The sequence below is a fragment of the Mastigoproctus giganteus genome, chromosome 3, assembly GCF_048544385.1.
Source record: "Mastigoproctus giganteus isolate SK-2022 chromosome 3, ASM4854438v1, whole genome shotgun sequence".
NCBI lineage: Eukaryota > Metazoa > Arthropoda > Arachnida > Uropygi > Thelyphonidae > Mastigoproctus > Mastigoproctus giganteus.
In genome coordinates this window covers 74,935,370-74,960,920 of record NC_143577.1, presented here as the reverse complement: position 1 = coordinate 74,960,920, position 25,551 = coordinate 74,935,370, and the positions used below count along the sequence as shown (strand labels likewise).

General features: G+C 37.2%; 1 protein-coding gene across 3 annotated transcripts in view; it reads left to right on the top strand.

Annotated features, from left to right (window-relative positions):
- The window catches only part of LOC150088086 (nardilysin-like), a 569,173-nt gene that overhangs the window by 102,226 nt on the left and 441,396 nt on the right, over positions 1–25,551 (top strand). For all 3 annotated transcript variants that reach the window (XM_090370567.1, XM_090370565.1, XM_090370566.1), the window contains exons 7-8: positions 6,655–6,777; positions 16,891–16,948. In XM_090370567.1, the coding sequence (XP_090226693.1) occupies positions 6,655–6,777; positions 16,891–16,948 (181 nt within the window). The remainder of the gene's footprint in view (positions 1–6,654; positions 6,778–16,890; positions 16,949–25,551) is intronic.

The following is a 25,551-nucleotide window of genomic DNA, read 5'->3' as shown; positions in this document are numbered from 1 at the left end:
AAAGAACTCGTTGCTGTTTTTCCTTGCATCATTTGCCAAAGATTTCTCATAATCTGCCTTTGCCTGCCTAACCTCCTTTGTGACTTGAATATAGACTTGCTTATATCTGCCATAGGCTTCTGTGTTGCCTGATAATTTATATGCATCCCATGCATTTTTCTTCTCTGCCACAATCCTCATTAATTCATCTGACATCCATTTAGGCCTAAACATTGAACAGTATTTCTTAGTTGGTATGACAAGCCTAGTAGCCTCCAAGACTAAGTCCCTGAAGGCTTCCCATTTAGAATTCACTGTTGGTAACATCATCAGTTGATCCCATTGTATAGAATTTAAAAACTGTCTGAGACTACTGTAGTCACCTTTACGAAAGCAAAATTCCTTCCCGTTACCCTTGATGGTAGTTACATCTTTAAGTAAATCCCACATCAGTACACTGTGATCACTGTCACCCAGTGGTTCCTTTATCTGCAAATTCTTAATGCATGAATAATTACTGCTGATAATCAGATCAAGAGTATTACTCCTTCTGGTTGCCTCTTGAACATGTTGCTTTAGAAAACAGTCATTCAATAAATCCACAAAAGTCTTGCTGGTGTGCAAGTGACCAACCCACAAGTTCCAGTCAATATCTGGAAAGTTAAAATCCCCTATTATAAGACATTCTTATTTACTGGCCCACTATTTCTCTGCACAATTTCTCATTGTACTGATCAGATTCATTGGGCCTATAACACACACCTAGTCTCATTTTCCCTTTCCCAGTGATTATATCACACCACACTGACTCAACATTGCACTGTCCACCAATGTCAGTTGGATGCACTTCCTTACATTTTATGTGTTTCTTAACTAAGAGAATAACCCCTTCCTCTCTCTCTCTCTTTCTATCCTGTCTATCCTTTCTGTAAAAATTGTACTTGCCAAATTCCCATTCTGCGCCGATTCATCTTTCCTGCACATTGTATGTCACTACTATGCTAACTCAGATCTGAAATAGCCTATAGCAGAAAAAATATAATTAACAGTTTTGTTTATATTAATATTACAGAATAAAATAAATAATTTAATAAAAATATAATAAAGATAATCAATAGGTAAACCATCCTATTTTAATTTTGCAGTTTGATTTCAGTTCTGACTTTAACAATCATTCTCTGTTTACTGTAACCAATGCAGGCTTTATTACAGACCACATACTGTAGGTTATGACTGAAGAAGCAGAGGTAAAAAAAAAACATCCATGAATCATATGATTTTTAGACTCTATTTAGTAATAAAATTTTAGGGCAATATGCCTTACACCATATAAAATCCAAACTGACATTGTTTAGTGCAATTGCATCATTACTACATAGTTGAATTTTAAGACAAGGAGAAGGTTGTATGTTAAGCATCCCTATAATAACACACATTGTGAAATCCTTTGCAATGAGCTGCCTTCGTATAATTTGGACTGTTGGCATTTCGTAGTGAGCAATCATATCTTGATGGTGCTCTTGATAGTGATTATAGAGAATTGGGGATTGGTGGAGTAGAGTAGGATTACAGAGGTTTAATATATTGTTTTTAAATAATTTATTTAGTATACTGTAAAGTTTTTGTTATGTTTTTTCCCCCGTAATAGTTCGATTTTTATAATATTATAATTTTTTCGAAAGCTACTTTCATTGATATTTAGTAAATTTTACAATGGTTGTGACAAGATCCACCTTGAACACTTCATCAGAGGGTATTAGATACAGAAATAGCCAATGACAATTTCCAGGTGAGTCATGATTTTATCCTTTGCAGAACCTGTGGCATGTATTCTAGGGTTGACCTGGTGGATAAGCATATTAGCATTAGCAAGGGCACATGATGCAAGAAAGCATATCTCACCTGGTAATTCTTTTCTTTGTCACTGTTATACAGAGTGTATCGATCTTAAGTTAAAATTTGGTTCATTGCTAGAACAATTTGAATCACTGAAAAAACGGGTGCTTGCCCTCAAGAATAATGTAACTGGGAGCTCGTCAGGAATCAAGACTCTAGTAACCTACCAAGCAATGCACTTCTGATTTGGGCCCCAGAACAGAATAACTAAATGCAAACTACTCTGGCTCAAAAGGACTTAGTTCTATTAGGAGACTCCATTGTCAGGGAAACAGGAAATATTTTTTGTAATAAGGATAGGTGGACTAGAACTAGGGTATGTCTGTTGAGAGCCACAATTAATGATGTCATCAACAGATTATTAGATTTTTAGGGGGATAAAGAGAATATTATTATGCATGTGGGAACTAATGATATTAAGCACACATGATCTGACAGACAAATATAAGATCATGTTAAAGAAATGCCACAAGTCAGGTCTCAATGTGTCTGCAATTCTGCCTAGACACGATAGGAGGGATTATATACTGAAAGCCTTGTGGATTAACTTAAGACATGAAAGGCTCTGCAAGCCTTTTTGGGGGGTGGGAATTTTTATCAGCTTGGCACACACTTGTAGGTAGAAGGAATCTGTTTTGTAGAGACGGGATAAATTTAAACAAAGGTGATGTGGGGGTTTTTGCCAGTATTATTGAGGATACCTTAAAGATTCAGGGGAATTGCAAGTTTTGGGGGGGAGGGTAATATAGATACATATTTATCTAATGATATTGGTGAAAGTAACGCTTGTACATACCTCAAGAGTTCTTATTTGTTACCGCAACAGAACACATTGCAAGAGTTTCTGAGGGTAGAAACGTTTCAAATGAGAGAGTAGCTAATGCCAGGGAAGCAAGATTAAATAACTTTAAGGGTGTGTCAGGGTAGTTAACTATACAAGAATACTAAGTCTTAATTGTTTATACAGTAATATCAGAAGAGTTGTCAATAAAATGAGTGAATTTGAACTGCTGGTTAGGACAAGTAACTCTGACATAATAGGGTAGGGCTTACAGAAACCTGGTGCTACCTGGAAATAGGCGACGATGAGTTTCAGTATGGTATGTACAAGGTATTTAGGAAGGATAGGGCAGATAGAAGGGGTGATGGGGTTATGCTTCTTATCAAAATCAGTCTTAGTGCAGCGAAAGCTTTCCCGAATTCAGAAGGTTTGAATGCTAGTATAGAATCTGTATGGTGTGAGATAGTTGGAAGCAAAGGTATAATGAGAGTGAGAGTAATCTACATGTCAGGTGATTGTGAAGATTATGATGAGAGCCTCTACATGCAAATGGAATGGGCAAGTAAATGTGAATGTCTTATCATGGGTGATTTTAATTTGCCTCTAATTGATTGGAGCAAATGCGAAGGAAATGTCCATGTAGGGGACAAAATTTTTTAATAAACTAGATGATTTTTATTTGTACCAACATTTTAGGGAAAAGAATATTCTAGACCTCATCATCACCCATGAACCAGATGACATAATAGGACCTACAGTATCAGGAAGTGATCATGGAGTTCTATGGTGGATGATGAAGAGAGAGGTAGCAGCAGTTAAAGGCAAAAGAATGGTTTATAATTTCAGGCAAGGAAACTACAGCAGCTTAAGGTACTACATGCCCTATATTAACTGGGTAGATATCTCACAGAGAGCAAATACAATTGAATTATGGTATACCTTTAAAACATTAATCACCGAAGTCTTGAATGCTTATATGCCATTAAAAAAATACTCCACGATGATGATTCCAAGTTGGATGAATAATGAAGTTGCCAGATTACTTGAGCAGAAAAAGATGGCATGGAAAAGTTACAGAGCAATAACAAGTACTGAAGCCTATAACAGCTACAAAGTGATCTGTAATAGTGCCACAGAAAAGGTTAGGCTGGCAAAGGCACATTATGAGAAATCGCTGGCAAAGAGAACCAAGCTTGGGATTAAGGAATCCTTCACATATATAAATGCAAAGAAGAGAAGGACAAACCAGATCAGACCCTTATATAATGGATGTGGGATAGTATTAGATACCCCTGCTGATGTTGCAGATGAACTCAACGGTTACTTTGCATCGATATTTTCAGAAGAAAAACCCTTTATGTCAAAGAGAAATTATGGGAGTGAAGTTTAAAAATATGTAATTAATGATATTGAAATTTCATATGATTATTTAATGAAAAAACTTTCGAGCCTACAGGCCAGTAAGGCTCCTGGGGTTGATGGCATATAACTTATAATCTTAAGGGTGACGGCAAGTGAGTGCATTGAACCATTGAGGCTAATTATGAGAGCATCACTGTACTCGGGAGTGAATCTGTTGTATTGGAAAAGTGCCAATGCATCTCCAATACATGAGGACGATTTTAAGAGTGAAGTGAGAAATTACTGACTGGTCAGTCTAACTTCAGTAGTAGGAAAAATCGTGGATGCAATGATCAAGACTGGAATTCAGGATTATTTAGATAGAAATGGAATTCTCAAGGATACTCAGCGTGGTTTTGTAAAGGAAATCATGTTTAACAAATCTGGTTAACTATTTTGACAGAATCACTCATGAGCTGGATTTAGGGAATAATTTTCACATTGTTTATGTGGATTTCAGCAAAGCATTTGACTCAGTCCCACATGAGCCGTTACTTTATAAGTTGGAACAGGTTGGAATCACAGGGAAAATCCTTAGATGGATAGGTGGGTGAATCAGGACAGGAGGCAGAGGGTTGTGATAAATGGTTATTCCTCAGATTGGGTTGATAAATGGTTATTCCTCAGATTTAATGAAGTGAGGTTCCCCAAGGATCAGTATTAGGACCACTATTGTTTTTCGTTTTCATAAATGACATTGATGAAGGGATAGAGGGCGTGATGTCTAAATTTGCAGATGATGTAACGATTGGTAGAATATTTAACGATGACCCTTAAGCAGAGTTTCTTCAGAGTGACGTAGATAGACTTTAGGGATGGTCAGAAAAATGGCAACTGTGCTTTAATCCAGCAAAGTGTAAGGTATTATACCTTGGGAACTGTAACCCCATAATAACTTATACACTTGATGTAGTTGAACTAGTAGTGGAGGAAAGGGTCTTTGTTATGATACGGTCAGACATGAAGTTCTCCGAGCATTGTAGACAGGTTGCAATGAAGGCCCATGGTGTCCTATCAATGATTTATCGAACATTTGCTAGTAGAGATAAGGACGTCATAATCCCATTGTATAAGGCTACTGTTAGACCACATTTGGAATACTGTGTTCAAGTATGGAGACTGCACCTAAAGAAATAAAGACATTGACCTTTTTGAAAGGGTCCAAAGATGGGTAACTCGCCTGGTGAGATCAGTAAAAAGGCGTCCATATGAGGAAAGACTTCAAATGTGTGTGTTGCAGAGCTTGGAAACTAGGCACCTTAGAGGAGACTTGATTGAGGTGTTTACTGCTCCAAGAGGCATAAGTAAAATGAATGAGGATGAAATTTTCAAGGTTATAAATGATTCTAGTACTAAGGGCCATAATTTCAAGTTATGAGGGAAGATGTTTAGACTGGGTTGCAGGAAGTTTTATTTTAGGCAGCGAGTTATAAATTATTTGAATAAGTTACCTATATGGGTGGTAGAGGCTGACAGTTTGAGGAAATTCAAAGGTCAGTTGGATAGTTACCTATGGGAGGAGGGAAATGCATCGTTGTTTATTAATAATTTTCTAAAAATTTTCTTATTACTAAGATGCATTAAGGGCTTATGCCTCAGGCTGCAAGAGAATTTGACTACGTACAAGTTAGTGCAAATGCATCATATTAGTACACAGCTAAACTCTGAATAATTCAGAGTTTAGCTGTGTACTAATGTGATGCATTTGCACCAACTTTTACGTAGTCTAATTTTCTTTATTTATTTTTGCTTTGACTGGTGCAGAATAAGCTATAGGCTTTCTTGCACCATGTGGCCATTGGTAATACATTTCTCTCATCAGTAGCAGGTAGGTACCCAAAGGTATAAAGCTGTGTGACCCAGTTGTAACTTATTTCTAGAAGATGGGATATGCCAAAAGGTGTACTTTTGAGAATAATAAAATTTTAGGGCAGAAAGCCTTAAACTATGATATTGTTTAGCAATTGCATCATTATTACATTTGTTCGGTTTTGAGATAAACTGAAGTTTGTACATTATGTATCATCATTATAATATCTTATTGTGAAATTCTCTACAACACGTTGCCTTCCTCTTATACTTCAAATAAATAACACCCTCCTAATTTGAGAGGTATATTTTTATTTATTCCCAGTTGAGCAACACTATCCTATTTGTAATAAATAGAGTCTGAATTTTATGCACGTGAAGTGTTTTCGTTGCAAATACTTTGATAAAGGCTACCTGTACGACTTGCTGTTCAAACATATTATGCTGAAGATTCCCATATAATATATTGATATTTCATCTTGTAAATGCATTTTTTGTTATGAGATTTCATTGTCATATTTATGAAAGTAGACATTAAGTTTTTAATTATATTTTCATATTTCTGTTAAGGTGGCAGTAGTTTGATTTCCTACGACAGTCTTTTCATTCTTCTGCTAAATATCTGCCTTTGAATGGTGTACTTAAGGGATTCATATTCCAGCTAGTTTTATAAATATTAAATGATTTTACACATAAATTTATTTCATTGGATTACATTAATCTAATAAATTAAGGAAAAACAGTAAAGTTTATAAGTTTGATCATTTTATTTTCATTTTTGATTTTAGGAAATACTCTTTCACTCAAGATTCATCCCCAGAAGAAGAAAATTAATGTATATAAATACTTGCAGAAGTTCTGGAAAGTGAATTATTCAGCACATTTGATGACACTTGCTGTACAATCTGTAGGTAATAGCCTGTCATGTATAGTGATGTACTTCCTATTTTCTTATTATTTTTAAGTAGGAAAAATTTTAATAAGTCTTTACTGTGTGAAAATTTTAATTAATTTGTTGGTAATAAGGCAAAGTGATGCAGACCCAAAAACAGTCCCAAAAACAGTCCCAAAAACTAACAAAAATAAATTAGGCAACATTTTGGATTTCTATATTGAAATCCTTATTCAAGCTTGGATTTTGGGGTTGGGAGAAAACCATAAGTCTTTCCAATGATTGAGTGAAAGTCTTCAATCGTAAATTGGAATTCTAGGATGGAAGCTTGGATTTCAATCCATCTCCCCATTTAGGAGAAGGTTTTGTAGAAAGCCTCTCAATAATAGAGACCTATGAGTTCTGTAATGATCAGATGATAAATCTTTAACTAAACATCCAGGCTTATAAAAAAAAAAAAAAAAAAAAAAGGTAAACTGCAGCCATTATCAACTCACTGCAGGATGGAAGCCTCCTCAACAATTCATGCTGAGAGAAATGGACCATAATCTGCTACACTGGTCTAGTGCGGGTTGGCAGATCGACTGTATTTAGCAGTCAGGGACTTGAACCCCTGGTCTACTCAAAGAGTGTGTGTGCTACTGCAATCCTGCTCCTGACCACTCGGCTGCAGAGGCCGTTTAAGATAACTAAACTATTGTGACTGTTTTGGTCTAATTGTATCAGTTTGTCCTTCATACCAATAAACTACTTAAACATTTTTTGTGGCAAAGTATCTTTATTAAAATTTTATTGCTTAATAATTTATAACATTTTTCTTTCACCTGTTAGTATTAATAGTACCAAATAAATGATGTAATAAAGCAAGCTTACAAAGCATCAGCCGATTTAAAAAAAAAAAAAAAAAAAAAAGGAACTTACTACATCACCTAAGCATTCCCTCCAATAGTTTGCCTAGTTTATCCTTGGATTTATTCAAACTACCCACTTCCACAACAACAGATGGAAGCTTGTTCTAATAATTAACCACCCACTGGGTGAAGGCTGGTTGCATCTATTCCTCGCAGGTGTGTAGTCTCCAGAAGCCAGAATTTGCAAAACTGAAGCCTTTTCATGGTAAGACTATCCTTTTGTTCCCTTCACCAATCTCATTGTTCTTCTCCACCCATTACAGCAGATCTACCTCCTTCCTGAAATGAACTTTCCAGACATATATGCTTTGCAAAACATTTTTTATATCACTGACAAAACTCCGTGAGTTTCTCTGCCAGTCTGTCTGCATTGTTGTTGTTGTTATTTGGTTTTTAGGAGTATTAGCAGCTAAGGCCATATTGCTCTGGGGATATATGCAGTGACCTTTCCGTATCCTCTGTATTTGGTGGTCACGGGCTCGAACCCCAGTCTAATCAAGAAGCGTGTGCTATTCACTGCCGCTCCCGCCCACCTGGCTACGGAGGTGCCACTGTCTGCATTGATTAGAGAACTTCGTATCTGACTGGACGTTATTTCAGGTTTTTTTCATTTTCCATTACTCTGGGTGTAGTGCCACATGGTTGGTATGTTAATCTGGGATTACTACCCGTGTTCATACCCTGCATTTGTAAATGTTATTATATAACATATAATAGAGCAACTAATATAAATCAGAATTTAGAATTTACTAAACTATAATAGAAATTAAGAAAATTTTTAAAATGCTGCATAGTGCACATTGATCATTGACTATAAATTCAAAATTATATTATTTGTTCTATTGTATGTTATATTATACAAAAATATATTATTTGTTATACAACCTCAAAATTGATTTTACCTTAGTGCATATTGTTTATTACATAAACTGAGAACCCTTTATTGTTGTTTTTTCCTTTCAATTTGGGCGGTTGACCCCAGAAGAAGTCACCCAAATTGTAGGTGCACACCGATAAGTTTTGTATATTATCTTTTGTATATTATATTCACATATGTGTTTTCCATAGATATATATATAGTAGAGTGAAAATGGATTGAACCAAATATATATATATATATAGTTCCAGACTGAATGGAACCACTGGCCAATTGGTAGCAGCACTTTATTTTTTATTTTTAGTATTAATAACATCAGAATGGTTGATCATCTGGTTTCAATATACTTCAAATCTAAGTTTTAAATGCTTACACTTACAAACAGTTCTAGAGAATTTCTTATATAGTTGATTATGCCAGCAGAGAACCTCATTTGGCCTAATCTTTTGGTCAATTAGGCCAAGTGAGATTCTTGAGATTCTGCTGGCATGACAAGTTGACTTCTTTGGGCTGTGTTGAAAGACTTCACAAACTGTATCTGCCATCTCAGCATTCAACAGAATGCCTGACTGTCACTTTTGTGAGAGCCCTTCCTGTTTCTTGAAACTCTTTAAACTGTTGCAGGACAGGGTTTTTCCAGGTGCTTTTTTCCCATATTCCAACTGGCAACATCTTTGCACATTAATGAAAGATTTAAATTATAATATATTTGGTGACAAAGAGTGTTTCCTTTTTCCAAATACTAGTTTTTCTCCACCTTGTCCTTTTTACAAGAAAGTAATAAAACTGCATTAAAATTGGAATTTTTTCATTCTTTAAAGAATTGGCCATCGAGTATGCTGTGGTAATCTGTGTTGAAAAATAGAAGTGCTTCTTTCAGTAAAAAGCCAAATGTCTAACAGTGTCTTTTAATAAGATGCCAAATGTCTGACAGTGTCTTTCAGTAAGGTGTCAAGGGAATATGATCTGAAATTTTAGGAAACATATATGTGAGATTTTTCATATATTGTTAAATCTGCTACACATTTGTCTTGTGCACTGTTATGTAGATGTGATTTTTGAATTTCAAGCAGTGGGGAAACACTGATCTACAGATTTTATTTTTGAAAATTTAGTGGTGCAGTAAAGCTGCCTGCATCTGGGATTCCTTCAACAAAAAATCTGTCTGCAATTTAGAGTTGATAACATGCCTGTTATGATAAGAAAACTGGAGTAGCTAGGGCAGGGATTCCCAAATGGGTAGATATTAGCATTAATATGAAAGCAAGCTTATACAGCATTAGCCAAAACAAAAATTCCTATTTCATACAACCATTTGCTCTAAAAGTTTGTTCAGTTCTTTGTTGAATTTATTTAAGCTATCAACTTCCACAATGAATGACAGATGGAAGTTTGTACCAGAAATCAACCATCTGCTGGCTAAATGCAAATTTCCAAACATCTATTTTACAACTGCCCTTCCTCAATTTGAATTTGTGCCCTCTCAGGTTTGTAATCTGAGCAAGAGGAAGAATTCCATCTGCATTGAGCTTGCTCAACCCATTCAAGTTCTTATACACCTCAATCAGATCACCTTGCAGGTGTCTAATCTCCAGATGCTGCAGTTTGCAGAATTTAAGCCGAAATTTCTTGGTAAGAGCACCACTTTGTTCCCCTCACCAATCATGTTGCCATTCTGTGTACTAGTTCTAGCAACTCTACATTCTAAAATGAGGCCTCCAGACCTGTATGTTGTACTCAAAGTGTGGCCTGACCATTGCCTTATACAAAGGAATAATCACCTCCTTCTCCCAACTAGCAAAATTCCTGTATATTATTAATAAGACCCCATGACCTGCTCTGGCAGCCTGTCTGCACTGAGAACATCATATCTGACTGCACGATTACCCCCAGGTCTTTTTCATTCTACATTGCCCTGATTGTAGTACCACACTGTTTATACATTTATCTGGGGTTACAGCTATCCATATTCAGTACTTGGCATTTGTCAATGTTAAACTTCAGTTGCTACTTGTCAGCCCATCTGCCCAACTTTTCTAGATCCTGTTGCAGTAGTATACTGTCATTAACAACCTTGCCAACCCTTGTGTCATCTGCAAACTTCGACATTAATCCTGATATACCATCAATATCATTGATAAATATACAAAACAACAGTGGGCCCAACACTGAACCCTGTGGGACTCCATTAATAACATTAGTCCACGAAGAGCAGTGTACATTAATTACCACCCTCTATCTTCTTCCACCCAACCATCCTTTTATCCATTGTTAGCAGCTTGCCCTTAATGCCATACTGCTCCAATTTGTACAGTAGTCTTTCATGGGCAACAGTATCAAAAGCTTTTCTGAAATCCAAAAATATGATATCAAAATTATTTTTTGCATCCAGTTCCTTTCTAACCACATCATAGTATCTAATCAGATTGGTCAGACAAGTCTTCCCCTTAACAAACCCATACTGTGTCTGACTTATTACTGCACTCTTGTCTAGATGATCCTGCAATACTTCTTTAGCCAATGACTCTATTATTTTCCCCGAAACAGAAGTTAAATTAACAGGTCTGTAATTACTCATGTCACTCTTAGATTCCCCTTTGTGAATTGGGATACATTTGTACATATCCCGTCCATGGGGATCTCCCTTGAATCCAAGGATGCCTTCATAATTATGGCTAAGGGTGTGCTTACTTCCTTTACCACCTCCTTTAATATAACTGGAGGGATCTCGTCCACCTCAGGTGCCTTTCTTATATTTAACTTCAACAATCTCTCCTCCACTTTGCTCTCAGTTATTACAAAATCATTAACCTCTCTGTTAAAGTTTAATAAGCTTGTGTCCTCCACTTCCCTACAGAATTCCTTATTTCTGAATGTAGATGCAAAATACCCATTCAGTTTGTCAGCTATCTGAGCAGGATCATCAATATCAAGCTTTTTAGAGTTTATATAAGGAAAGAACCCTTTGCTGTTTTTCTTTGCATCCTTTGCTAAAGATTTCTCGTAATCTGCCTTCGCTTACCTGACCTCCTTTGTGACTTGATTACTAACTAGCTTATGTCTACCATTGGCTTCTGTGTTACATAATAATTTGTATGCATCCCATGCATTTTTCTTTTCTGCTACGAGTCACATTACTTCATCCGACAACCATTTAGGCCTAAACCTAGTACAGTATTTCTTGGTTCGTATGAAAAGCATGGTAGCTTCCAAGATTAAAACCTTGAATGCTTCCCATTTCGAATTTGCTGCTGGTGACATCATCAGTTGGTCCCAATATATAGAATTTAAAAATGTCTAAGACCAATGTAGTCACCTTTACAAAAGCAAACACCATTCCATTTATCCCCAATGGTAGTTACATCTTTAAGTGAATTCCTGATCAGTTCACTGTGACCACTGCCTCCTAGGGGTTCTTTTATCTGTGAATAATTATTGCTGATGATCAGATCAAGAGCATTACTCCTTCTGGTTGCATCTCTAACATGCTGCTATAGAAAACAATTTTCCAATAAATCCACAAAAGCCTTGCTAGTAATCAAGTGATCAATCCATAAGAGTCAATATCTGGGAAGTTAAAATCCCCCACTATAAGGCATTCTGATTTACTGCCCCACTCTATTATTCTGTACAGTTGTTTTTTGTACTCATCAGAGTCATTAGGCCTATAACACATTGCTACTCTCATTTTTGCTTTCCCAGTGGTTATGTCACACCAAAGTGACTCATCATTACATGTGTCCATCTGTGTCAGTTGGATGCACTTTCTTAGATTTTGTGTTCCTCTTCCCTTCCTATCTTATCTGTACACATTTTACTCCCCAAATTCCAATTCTGCATTCTTTATATCTGTGTGACACCACGTTTCTGATATTCCAACAATATCTACTTTTGATGCTTTGAGCAATACCTCAAATTCATCAAATTTATTTACTAAACTCCTAGCATTAGTGTACACGTAAGTATATATGCAGCTGTTCTTATTCTTAGCTACCCAAACACAAGCTGTGTATTAACTTGTTCCGCGATGACTCCCAGCAGTCTCTGAAATCCCCTGCACCATGTTTTCCAGGCTGCTACTCATTCCAATAGAAGCAGTGCAAGAATCACTTTCACCTCAGCCTGCGACTAATATTAATCTATTATTCTGCAAATCTCCCAAGCTAGCAGTTTTCTGACCCACACACTGCCTCGATAGCATCGGCAGATATTCTTGCATCCTTTCTATTTAAGTGTATCCCATCCCTGTAGAAACAATCTTTCCTGTTAACAAGCACAGACCACTCTGAGAAAAATTCTATCCCATGCGCCTTGCACAGGGCCATTTTGATTGACATGGCTCTTATGATATGCTCCCTCCTATCATTTCTGGGCAGAATTACAGACACCTTCAAATTTATCCCTAACTCGTGAATTTTTTTCAACGTTGATCTGTACTTGTTAAATAAGTCTGCAGATCTCCTACTCATAATGTCATTAGTGCCAACATGTACAACAATATCTCGTTTTGTGCCCTCAAAAGATGATATCTGCTCTACGTCATGAACTTTTGCTCCTGGCAGATATATCCTGACCCTATTCCACTTATCCTTTTTTGCACAATATATTACCTGTTTCCCTGACAATAGAGTTTCCGACAATAACTAGCTCCTTTGGGAACAGCACTTTCTGCCTTGAAGATTGCTGCTGTGTTGCCTGATGCATAAGAGTGAGTTCTGGTGTCGAGTTGGGCAGCTGAGAGCTTGATGGTCCCCCACTTTAATACCTTCGAGGCACCTACCCAACTCTTCAAACTCTCATAGATACCCATTGGAATGCCGAGTTTGTGCCTGATTTCTTGACATTCTCTGCACCTAGCACATGCAAAGACATCCCCCTTTGCTAGATCATGTCCTGTTCCAGAAAGTCCACAAACATTTCATCAATTTTTTTTTTTTAAGCTGTGATGCATTGGAGAATCATCCTCTTTGGTTTTCCCCAAGCCACAGCACTCCTGCTTCTTTGTGCCTGTTGCTTTTACTGCTCTAGTCTGCGGCATGATTTCTGTTTTAATATAGTTGATTAATAATGCAAATTATTAATTAATAAATGTAATTAATTAATTGGCAATACTACACTAATCTAATAGATTCCTAAATGCAGTGACACATATTATGCTATCTAATTTTGTTATACTTTGCTCTAATAAGTTCCGAATGTACGTTATGCTGTACCATAATGACCATGATGTTAAATTAGTTATTTCCTTAGCTAAACACAAAGATATATGCCCAATAAGTGATTTGGAGTTATAAGTTAATTAATTAATTTATTTATTTCATATGATGTGATCAATACACGAAGGAACCAGTTTTTCTTGCTTCCTTCGTGTATCGTGGCCGGGATATCCAACCAACCGGTTGGTTCGGCACCATCGTGATATCCAGCCCGAGGCGGGAATCGAACCCGCGACCTTTGGGTTGCCAGGCAGGCACTTTACCTACCCGGCTAGCCCGGTCGGCTGCAAGTTAATTGTAATATATAACAAAATTATCTAACTAATGCCGGCCTAATTGATTCGAACTTTACAGTTACCTACTCGTATTTACTACAATTAAAAATTTGAAATCCACTGCCACTGACTCTATACTAGTCAGTTGTCTTGAAAGAAGGGCCAATATAAGGATTGACTGTAATAAGGTGAATAAGGATTGACCGTAAAATTACATAATAATAATAATTAATATAAAGAATATATGATTTAAAAATATAACTGTGAACATTGGCTTTGTGTAATTTTCAATTTGAGGAATGATGCCAAGTGGTAAATTTTACCACTTGGCATCAGAACCGTAATCTAGAAAATGGCCATGTCTCATGGTCTATCATGTTGCTACTAATGATGATTAATGGCTGCTGGCAGTTGACTGACAACTATGTCACAGTCACCGAAACTGCTAGACTTACAGATGAAGTTGCTGTGGGGGGGAAAGAAGAGTACTGTAACAAGTCTGTATGCAAGGTTCATTTGTAATATATTTGTTTAAAAAAAAATAATGCCTATTAGTAGACTCCAGAGGTTATTTTGACCAGTAGCCCATTGGATTGTGCATGACTGTGAATATAGGTTGACATTACTTTATAACTATTCAGCTTTTTAACTTAATTTCTTGCTGTTTGGAACATGAAAGTGATTCTTGCACTGCTTCTATTGGAATGAGCAGCAGCCTGGAAAACAAGATGCAGGATATTTCAGAGACTGCTGGGAGTCATTGCGGTAGTGTCTGCAATTCTGCCCAGACACGATAGGAGGGAGTATATGATGAGAGCCTTGTCGATCAGTTCGACCCTGGAAAGATTGTGCAAGGCTCAAGGGGTAGAATTTTTTTCAGCCTGTTCTGTACTTGTTAACAGGAGAGACTGCTTCTGCAGGAATGGGATACACTTAAATAGAAAGGGTGCAAGAATATTTGCTGATGCTATCGAGGCAGTGTTAGGTGGGTCAGAAAACTGCTAGCTTGGGGAGATACAAGGACTAATAGATTAACAGTAGCCACTGGCAGAGGTGAAAGTGATTCTTGCACTGCTTCTATTGGAATGAGCAGAAGCCTGGAAAACAAGATGCAGGATGTTTCAGAGACTGCTGGGAGTCATTGCGGTACAAGTAAACACATGGGTTGTGTTAGGGTAGCTAAGAATAGGAACAGGTGCATGTATACTTGCATGTACACCAGTGCTAGGAGTTTGGTAAATAAATTTGTTGAATTTGAGGTATTGCTCAAAGCATCAAAGGCAGATATTGTTGGGATATCAGAGACGTGGTGTCACACAGATATAAGGAATGCAGAACTGGAATTTGGGAGTACAACATCTACAGAAAGGATAGACAGGATAGGAAGAGAGGAGGGGTTAGGCTATTAGTTAAGAGACACATAAAATCCAAGGAAGTGAAACCAGTCGACATCGCTGGACAGTGCAGTGTCAAGTCAGTTTGGTGTGACATAAGCATTGGGAGATCAAAATTGAGAGTAGGAGTGTGCTATAGGCCTAACGACTCTGATGAGTATAATAAGAAAATGTACAGGGAAATAGAGTGGGCCAGTAAATCAGAGAGTCAGAGGGGGATTTTAATTTCCTGGATATTGACTGGAATTTGTGGGTTGGTCACTCACACACTAGCAAGGCTTTTGTGGATTTATTGGATGATTGTTTTCTACATCAGCATGTTCGGGAGGCAACTAGAGGGAGTAATATTCTTGATTTGATTATCAGTAGTGATTCTTCATGCATTAAGAATCTACAGATAAAAGAACCACTAGGTGGCAGTGATCACAGTGTGTTGAAGTGGGATTTACTCAAAGAGGTAACTACCATCAGGGGTAAAGGGAAGGGTTATTGCTTTCGTAAAGGTGACTACAATGGTCTGAGATAGTATTTAAATTCTATACAGTGGGACCAACTGATGATGTTACCAACAGCAAATTCATAATGGGAAGCATTCAAAGACCTTACCTTGGAAGGTGCTAGGCTTTACATACCAACTAAGAAATATTGTTCAAGGTTTAGGCCTAAATGGATGTCAGATGAACTAATGAGACACATGGCAGAGAAGAAAAATCCATGGGAAACATATAAATTAATGGGTGGCACAGAAGCCTATAATAGATATAAGCTGGTCTGTAACCAAGTCACAAAGGAGGTTAGGCAGGCAAAGGCAGATTACGAGAAATCTTTGGCAAAGGATGCAAAGAAAAACAGCAAAGAGTTCTTTACTTATGTAAACTCTAGAAGGAAGGGGATGAATCAGATTGGTCCACTTGATATCGATGGGTCAACTGTTGATAATCCTGCTCAGGTAGCTAACAAACTAAATGAATATTTTGCATTGACATTCACACATGAGGAGTTATTCAGCGAGGGGAATGCCAGAGGTGTATTCAACTCTGGCAGTAAGCTAGAGAATCTTGTAATAACAGAGAGTAAAGTGGAGGAGAAATTGTTGAAGATAAACACAAGAAAGGCACCTTTCATCAGTACATACATTGCTTTCTCTTGGAGCAGTATCATTTTGAGATTGATTTTACCATTGCCATCTTGCAATTATATTACTTGATAAAGTTCTGTAACTTATTGAGTTGCTCTTTCAAATAAATGAACTGAACTGTTTCCTCACTTGATCTGGTTTGCTTTTTATTTTTTACAATTGCTTGTAATGATGAATAATATATGCCCACCCTGTTTTTCTCCTTATATATTAGTTAAAATATATTTCAGTATAAATTAAAGAGAACCATATTATACTATTGATTACTGTTTCATTGCTGTTTTATTTGTTTAAAAATCAGATTTTTCTTCTTTATTTTAGAGTCACTGGATACATTGGAAGCTTGGGTGAAAGAATTATTCTCAGGAATTCCTAATAAGTGAGTAATTTTCTTTCAGAAAGGATAATTTTGAATATAGTAAACACAATAATTGCATAAGTGAGTCCAGTTTTTTTTTTTTTTTTTTTACTTCTCGTGTGTATTTCTTTTTTCTTTTTCACAGCCAGAGAGTTTTTAACAGAACCTGGTTTATTAATATGTTCACTGTTAAACATTGTGTCTGCTGCATTAATCTGATTGGCACATTTGAAAACTGAAGCCTGATATCTTGGTAAGCCTAGAAGTTTGGGTAATTTCTCCTTCTTTGTGGTGTAGTTATTTGAGATGCATTAATAACCCTGTCTTCTTTGGTAATGGTACCTCCTTCATTGTGTAGCTATTTGACAAACGTTAGTAATCATGGATGAATGATAGACATGTGTCACCTCTTAATGTTAAATGTTAATGTTGTTTTGGTTTTTAGGAGCATTAGCAACTAAGGCCATATTGCTCCGAGGATATGTGGTCATTCCCTGACTTTTCCGCATCCTCTATATTTGGTGGTCACGGGCTCGAACCCCGGTCTAATCAAGAAGCGTGTGCTACTCACTGCCGCTCCTGGCTACGGAGGCACCCTTAATGTTAAAAGGTGATACTAAAGACCTGGACTTAAAACATCAGAGAAGCTCCTTCTACAATGAAGCAAAAACTTCTAGGAAAAAGAGCTTTGATATGTATACCCTCATAAAAATTGTGTGAGTGAGCGTCGTTTTTAGCAAACCTGCAGCATTCTGTTGTCAGACATACAATTATATTGAGCATATCCAATTTGAATATGCACTGTAATAAGGATTTAAATTTTCATCCAGTAACATTTTGCATGAATCATATATAAAATGAGATATTATCAATAACTTTCTGATGACAGGATGAGGCCCGCTGTTTCATTTTCTTAGTTACATTAACAAAATAACTTTTGATACTAATTAAATGAAACAGTGGGCCTTATACTGTCATCATGTTCACTGTTAAACAACAGTGAAAATGATGTAATGTTGTGATGTGCATGTGCAGTATAATCATTTAGAATTATTGGACCTTATTACTTATTTTTATTTCTATTATTATTATTATTATTATTTTTTTTTTAGGCTGACAAAGGAACTATAGTAATGTTACATCAACTTTTTTTTAAATGAAAACCCCAAACACGTGAGGTATTAGAACCAATAGTGCTTAAAACTGTGCATGGGTTGAAGGTTAATAATAATGAAAGAAGATATTTGTTGACATTAGACTTGAACTTCCGTAGATTGTAATTTTCAGGAAATGCATATGAGGGAAGGTTGTTCCAGAAAAGGAAGTTGAATGATAAATGAGGAAGAAGAAAAGTTGGTTCTGTGAGTTTAAAGTTGGACAGTAAAAGGATGTTTGTGCTGGTTTGGAAGAGGCAGAGGGAATATGGAAGCCAATTTAGAAGACCAGTATCCATGGAAGTATCTATAGAAAAGTCATTCAGCAGAAAACATCTATAAGACAGAGAGTGGAGAGATTTTGTTAGAGATGGGTCATGAATTAACCTAATTGCCCTCCTTTGAATGGAATCTAGAAGCCTGAGAGAGGTTTTGGGAGCACTCCCCCAGATGTGGGAACAATATTCCATGGTAGGGCAATTTGCAATTTGTACAGAGTGAACAGCTGTTTGGAAAAAAAAAATAATGTCAAGAGGTGAAGAGAAAAACCCAGTTGTTTAGATGCAGAGGAAGCAATATTTGTAATGTGCTTATGCCAAGAGAAGTTAGAAATCAGGCTAATCCCCAATAGAGAAATATGATCTTGCCTAGAAATCAGTGTCATCAAAGATAAGCATAGGAGCAGAACAATTCTTTTTGCAAGATATATGGCAGGACTGAGTTTTAGAAGGATTGAAATTAACTAAGTTATCTTTTCCCCACTGAAGAATTACCTGGAGATCAGCATTTAAGGAATTAATAGTGGATATTTGAGAAGTTGAAGATGTTTGTGTAAAGCAAGGTTTCTAAAACTGGAAGGTGGAATGCAATGTGCTATCATCAGCAAAAACGATAGATAGGATTTCCGGTCAATGGAAGAAGGTCATTAATATACAAGAGCAAAAGAGTGGGAGAAAGAACTGAACCTTGGTGAACACCAGCATTAGTGGAGGAGTTAATAGAGAGATAGCCATCAGCTGCAGTGAGCAGTCAGAGAGAAACTGGATATCAAATTACAAAAAACAGTGGCAAACCATAAGATTGAAGCTCAATTTGAAGACTTTTATGCCAAACATGATCAAAAGCCTTTGAAATGTCAGCAGCAACTGCTTGAATTTCACCAAACTTTTCCATTGAATTTGTCTATAGATTTGTCTATATACAGGTAATATTTTGGCTTATGGTAGATGGGTACCATAAGCCAAAATATTACCTGTGGATCGACACTAATGGAATTCACATTGGCAACAGTTGATCAGATGTAAGGTTTCTAGATAGTTTGAGAGTTGGCAGTTAATTGATTTCTCCATTACTTTAGAAAGAGTAGAAGTAAGTACAATGGGATGATAATTGGATGGGAAGGATTTGCTATCCTTTTTAAGAACTGGCTGGATGTGAGCAGATTTTCAAGTAGAAGGGAAAACACCTGTGGAATGAGAAAGTGAACAAAGGTGACACAGAATAGGACTATGTTCAGGAGCACAGGTTTTAAAAACAATTGGAGAAATACCAACAGAACTGCAGCTTTCTTAGCATCAAGATTGTTCTAAATCCTTCAGGGCTTGGCTGAAGTGGCAATAGAACCATCTGGTTTTGACAGAGATGGGCAAAAGTTGCAGCCAATAACTTTGTCAAGGGATTAGAATGCTGAACTACCATTTGGACAAGAAACAAATTTTCTGCTCTTAACCTGTTTGAAATGTAGTTTGTGCTGATTAATAACTGCTTTATAATTGTTGCGAGCTTTGGTGAAGGCAGAAAATGAACCTGGAGATTTGGATACAAGCCAATTATAATATGCAATATTCTTTTCTTGTACAGCCCTTAGAACATTTATTGGAAAACCAAGGTTTAGATAAAGGACAAGATTTTAAGGTGGAGTGTGAGTTTCATCCCTACAAGAATAATTTCGCTGTCATGATCTGAGCAAACGTTAACATCAGAAGATTTTAAACAATAAACAATAAAAAGAAGAAAAGAAATCTCGCAAATCATCCTGTTTTCCATTCTGGTAATGTTATGTTTTTTTTGGTTTTTTTAAGAGCATTTTTCTCAACTATTGCTCTGGGGATATGCGGTGGTCATTCCCTGACCTTTCCGCATCCTCCATATTTGGTGGTCACGGGCTCGAACCCCGGTCTAATCACGAAGCGTGTGCTACGCACTACTGCTCCTGCCCACCTGGCTATGGAGGCGCCATTCTGGTAATGCCAAACAACACTATGTCGAGAATGGCCACGGTAGAAAGGCTCCATCGGAGAAGAGACCATCACCAAGTTGTGGTCTGAGGTGCCTAGAGGACCACTGACCTCAACCTTGTACTTAGAAGGTTTGTTTGTGAGAAAAAGATCAAGCTTGTTGCTAGGGGTTAGGATTGTCCAGTATTCTGGTTAGTAAATGAACAATCTGTGCAATGTCATTAGTAATTGCCCAAGCCTCAGCATCTTGACCAGCTGGGTCCATGTATCCATGTGAAGGCAGCTAGAGTTGTGAACATTAAAATCATCAAGGAAAATGACCTCACTGTAACCTCACTGGAGAAAGTCAATTTTCAAAGAGAGGAAGTGAAAAAGTTCCAAGTGATTAGTGGAGTTGGGAGAACAATAGAGGCAACCAATGAATTTGACAGAATGTGGGAGAGAGAGAGAGAAATTTTAAGACAGAGGAGATCCCAAATTACTAAATCTTTGACAGGGAATATCAGAATGTACATATGCATAAGTACCACCTTTGAAGTGAAAGGAAACATACAACGAATAATTCGGCCAACTGAGATGAGCAGTGGTTGAATCAATGGATGGCTGGATTCTGTCAGAAAAAGTACATGGGGTTTGGCAGACTGTTAAGTGTAAATGAACATCATTGAGATTAGAACTGAGATCCTGTATTTGTGAAATGAGCGAGGAAATGTTTGGAAGGTTTAGATCTTTTCACAGATAAGTTTGTTCTATTAGTTTGACAATTCATGGTCTATGTAGAAGTAAGAAAAGGTGACAAGGTCATGCTGTATGAAGTAATGAAATTTTTGGATATGGCATAATCATGGTAAGAATATTATGCTCAGCTCCTTGACATAATGTGGCCTTGTAGTGAAATTTTTGGATATGGCATAATCATGGTAAGAATATTATGCTCAGCTCCTTGACATAATGTGGCCTTGCCATTGCCCTCCCACAAACACATTGGACTCCCTCCAGTCACTATTTGGCAGAGTAGAGGCAGTGAGATTATACATTAGCTGATCCAGAACATAGAGAGTTTCCAGTAGGTTCAGTCCGGTGGACTCTCTAGCAGCCGGCCTGCAAAACACTGTTCTAGAGCTGTGCTCTTGAAATGTAAGAAAGATTGGATCTCACTATGATGTTCATCATAACCTCAAAAGTCATCAGTCATACGGCATGATAGAAGAGGTGGGGGTTTGTTGGAGCTTTGCTCTGGAAAGTAAACATAGGTTCCACAACTTGATATGTTGACATGTTAGAGAATATGTTATTACCAGAGATCCATCCTTGTTTGATTTTTGAACAGATATGATTCTTTCACAATGTCGCAATAGCTCATTGAGTGAGAGCATCAATGGATATTTTGCAGTTGCTTCAGAACCATGTAGATCCTTAGAATGAGGATGTTTCACAGCCCGAAGGTTGACATATTTAAATCCATGTGACTTTTTCTTCCAGAGAAATCCCAAAGACAACCTGTGCATTAATCATTCTCAGAATTTTGTTTGAACTAAAGGGTTAAATCTGAGAAGATTTTCAAACAATGTCAGAAAATATGGCACAAAAAATAATGGAAAAGCACTCAAGAATGGAAGGATGAAAGTTAGTTTGCAGCGGGACTAAAAACACTCCAAACATTTTGAAAAGTAAAATGTAAATTGCTTAATTGCATATTTCATTTTTTCATAAATAAAATATTTTAAAATACATTGAAATTTTGAGCATTACATTTTCCCTAATTTTTAAGATTTTTTAAGATTATTTAGAAATTGAGGGGGAGTTCAGCCAATTTTCTGTTGGGTGGACTTGGAATTATTATTATTATTTTGTTATATAATTTTTTTTTTTTCTGTCTCAGCCCAGCTTGTGTTATTTAGCAGGATCATATATCATTAATTATTGCTGAAATTAAGTGTTTCTCAGTTCTGATGCTGCCTGATAGATGCTTAAAAGTTATTAAGTTATATTATGCATACAACTTGATGAATGCTTATAAGTTTAGTGAGAAGCCTGTATTATACATTTCATACGTATAATATTCATACATATGAATTTTATTTCATTGGCTCCATTTGATAAAATGTGAAGGAAGTCACTCTGTTTCTATCTTTCTGAAAGGTTGATTTATTTGATATCTCATGATCACAATTCAAGGCTAGTTGAAAACTGCAGTATACCCTTAAAAGTATTTGAACCCTTCTGACATGTGAAACAGCAGGTGTTGTAGTACATATAGGTACAACATGTTATATATGAATTTGGAGCAATTAAATGTGTCAGGAGACATGATATTAGCATTAGCAAAGGCACATGACGCATGAAAGCAAGCTTATATAGCATCAGCCACAAAAAAAAAAAAAAACATCCCTTATTTCACCCATCCACTCGCTTCAATGTTTGTCAAGTCATGCCTTGAATTTGTTTAAGCTATTGACATCTACAACAACAGATGGAAGTTTGTTCCAGCAATCAACCACCCGCTGCCTAAAGGCAAACTTTCACACATCTATCCTACAACCGTCTTTCCTCAACTTCAATTCATGCCCTCTCAGGTGATTATTCTGAGCAAGAGGAAGAATCCCATCGGCATTGAGCATGATCAAACCATTCAAGGCTTTATACACCTCAATCAGATCACCTCGCAGGTGCCTAGTCTCCAGACACTAATTTGCAAAACTTAAGCTTTTCTTCATAAGAGCAACCCTTTATTCCATTCACTAATCTTGTTGCCCTTCTCTGTACTCATTCCAACGGTTCTACATCCTTCTTAAAATGAGGCCTCTGGACCTGTATACAGTACTCAAGGTGTAGCCTGCCCATTGCCTTATACAAGGGGATAATCACCTCCTTATCCCTGCTAGAAAAATTCCTGTATATCATTGACAAGACACCATGAGCTACTCTTGCAGACCATCTACACTGCTCAGAAAACTTCATATCTGCCTGCACAATTACCCCCAGGTCCTTTTCATTCTCCACCACTTTCAGTGTGGTACCACAGAGTTGATACGTTACTCTGGGGATACTGCTTCCCATATGTAGTACTTTACATTTGTCAATGTTTAACTTCATTTGCCACCTCTCAGCCCATCTGTTCAACCTTTCCAGATCCTGTTGCAGCAGCATAGCCTCAGTAGTGTCCTTAACAACCCTGCCAACCTTTGTATCGTCTGCAAACTTGGACATTAAGCCTGATATACCATCATATCATTTACAAATACAGAAAACAAAAATGGACCCAACACTGAACCCTGAGGGACTCCACTAATAATATTAGTGCACGAAGAGCAGTGTCCATTGATTACCACTCTCTGTCTTCTCCCACCCAACCATCCCTTTATCCATAGCAGCAATTTGCCTCCAATGCCACACTGCTCCAATTGTTCAGCAGTCTTCTATGTACAACAGTATCAAAGGCCTTTCTAAGATCCAAATATATGATATCAAAATTATTCTTTGCATCCAGTTCCTTTGTGACTACATCATAGTATCCAATCAAATTGGTCAAACAAGACTTCCCCTTAGCAAATCCATGCTGTGTTCAAGCTATAACTGAAGTCTTGTCTAGATGATCCTGCAATGCTTCTTTAACCAGTGCCTCCATTAATTTCCCTGGAGCAGAAATTAAACCAACAGGTCTGTAATTACCTGTTTCTCCCTTTTATCCTCTTTTGTGGATTGGGGTCATATTGGCACATCTCCAGTCCATGGGTACCTCCCCTGAGTCCAAGGAAGCTCTCATAATTATGGCTAAGGGTTTCCTTACTTCCTTTGCTGCCTCCTTTGTCACGCTGGATAGTGCCTTTCTTATGTTTATCTTCAACAATTTCTCATCCACTTTACTCTCAGTTATTACAAGATTATCTGGCTTACTGCCAGAGTTTAATACACCTCTGGCATTCCCCTCCCTGAATAACTCCTCATGTGTGAATGTAGATGCAAAATATTCATTTAGTTTGTTAGACACATGAGCAGGATCATCAACAGTTGAACCATCGATATCAAGTGGACCAATCTGATTCATCCCCTTCCTTCTAGAGTTTACATTAGTAAAGAACTCTTTGCTGTTTTTCTTTGCATCCTGTGCCAAAGATTTCTCGTAATCTGCCTTTGCCTGCCTAACCTCCTTTGTGACTTGGTTACAGACCAGCTTATACCTATCATAGGCTTCTGTGTCACGTGTTAATTTATATGTATCCCATGCATTTTTCTTTTCTGTCACGTCTAATTAGTTCATTTGACATCCATTTAGGTTAGTTTGTTTGTTATTTGGAGCATTAGCAACTAAGGCCATATTGCTCCGGGATATGCGGTGGTTATTCCCTGACCATTCTGCATCCTCCGTATTTGGTGGTGACGGGCTCGAACCCCCGGTCTAATCAAGAAGCGTGTGCTACGCACTGCTGCTCCTTCCCACCTGGCTACCGAGGCGCCTCCCTTTTAGGCCTAAATCTTGAACAATATATCTTAGTTGGTATGAAAAGCCTAGTAGCTTCCAAGATTAATTCTTTGAATGCTTCCCATTTTGAATTTGCTGTTGGTAACATCATCAGTTGGTCCCACCGTATAGAATTTAAATACTGTCTCAGACCACCGTAGTCACCTTTATGAAAGCAAAAATCCTTCCCTTTACTCTTGATGGTAGTTGCCCCTTTGAGTAAATCCCACTTCAGCACACTGTGATCACTGCCACCTAGTGGTTCCTTTATCTGCAGATTCTTAATGCATGAAGAATCATTACTGATAATCAGATCAAGAGTATTATTCCCTCTAGTTGCCTCCCAAACATGCTGCTGTAGAAAACAATCATCCAATAAATCCAGAAAAGCCTTGCTAGTGTGTGCGTGACCAACCCACAAATTCTAGTCAATCTCTGGGAAATTAAAATCCCCCGTTATAAGACTCTGATTTACTGGCCCACTCTGTTTCTCTGCACAACTGCTCATTATACTCATCAGAATCATTAGGCCTATAACACACACACACACACACATCTACTCTCATTTTTCCTTTCCCAGTGCTTATGACTCTCTCTTTAGAAAATATAGCTGTGAGTTACAGGCTCCGAAAAAAACGATAAGTGTTTGCTTTTTATATACATAATTGTTATTTTATATTGCACTTAATACGTAGTCTTATAGTTATAATTAGGCTGGTTATTTTTATTTTAATTTATATAAACAATTTTTGTAGATATACGTAATACTTT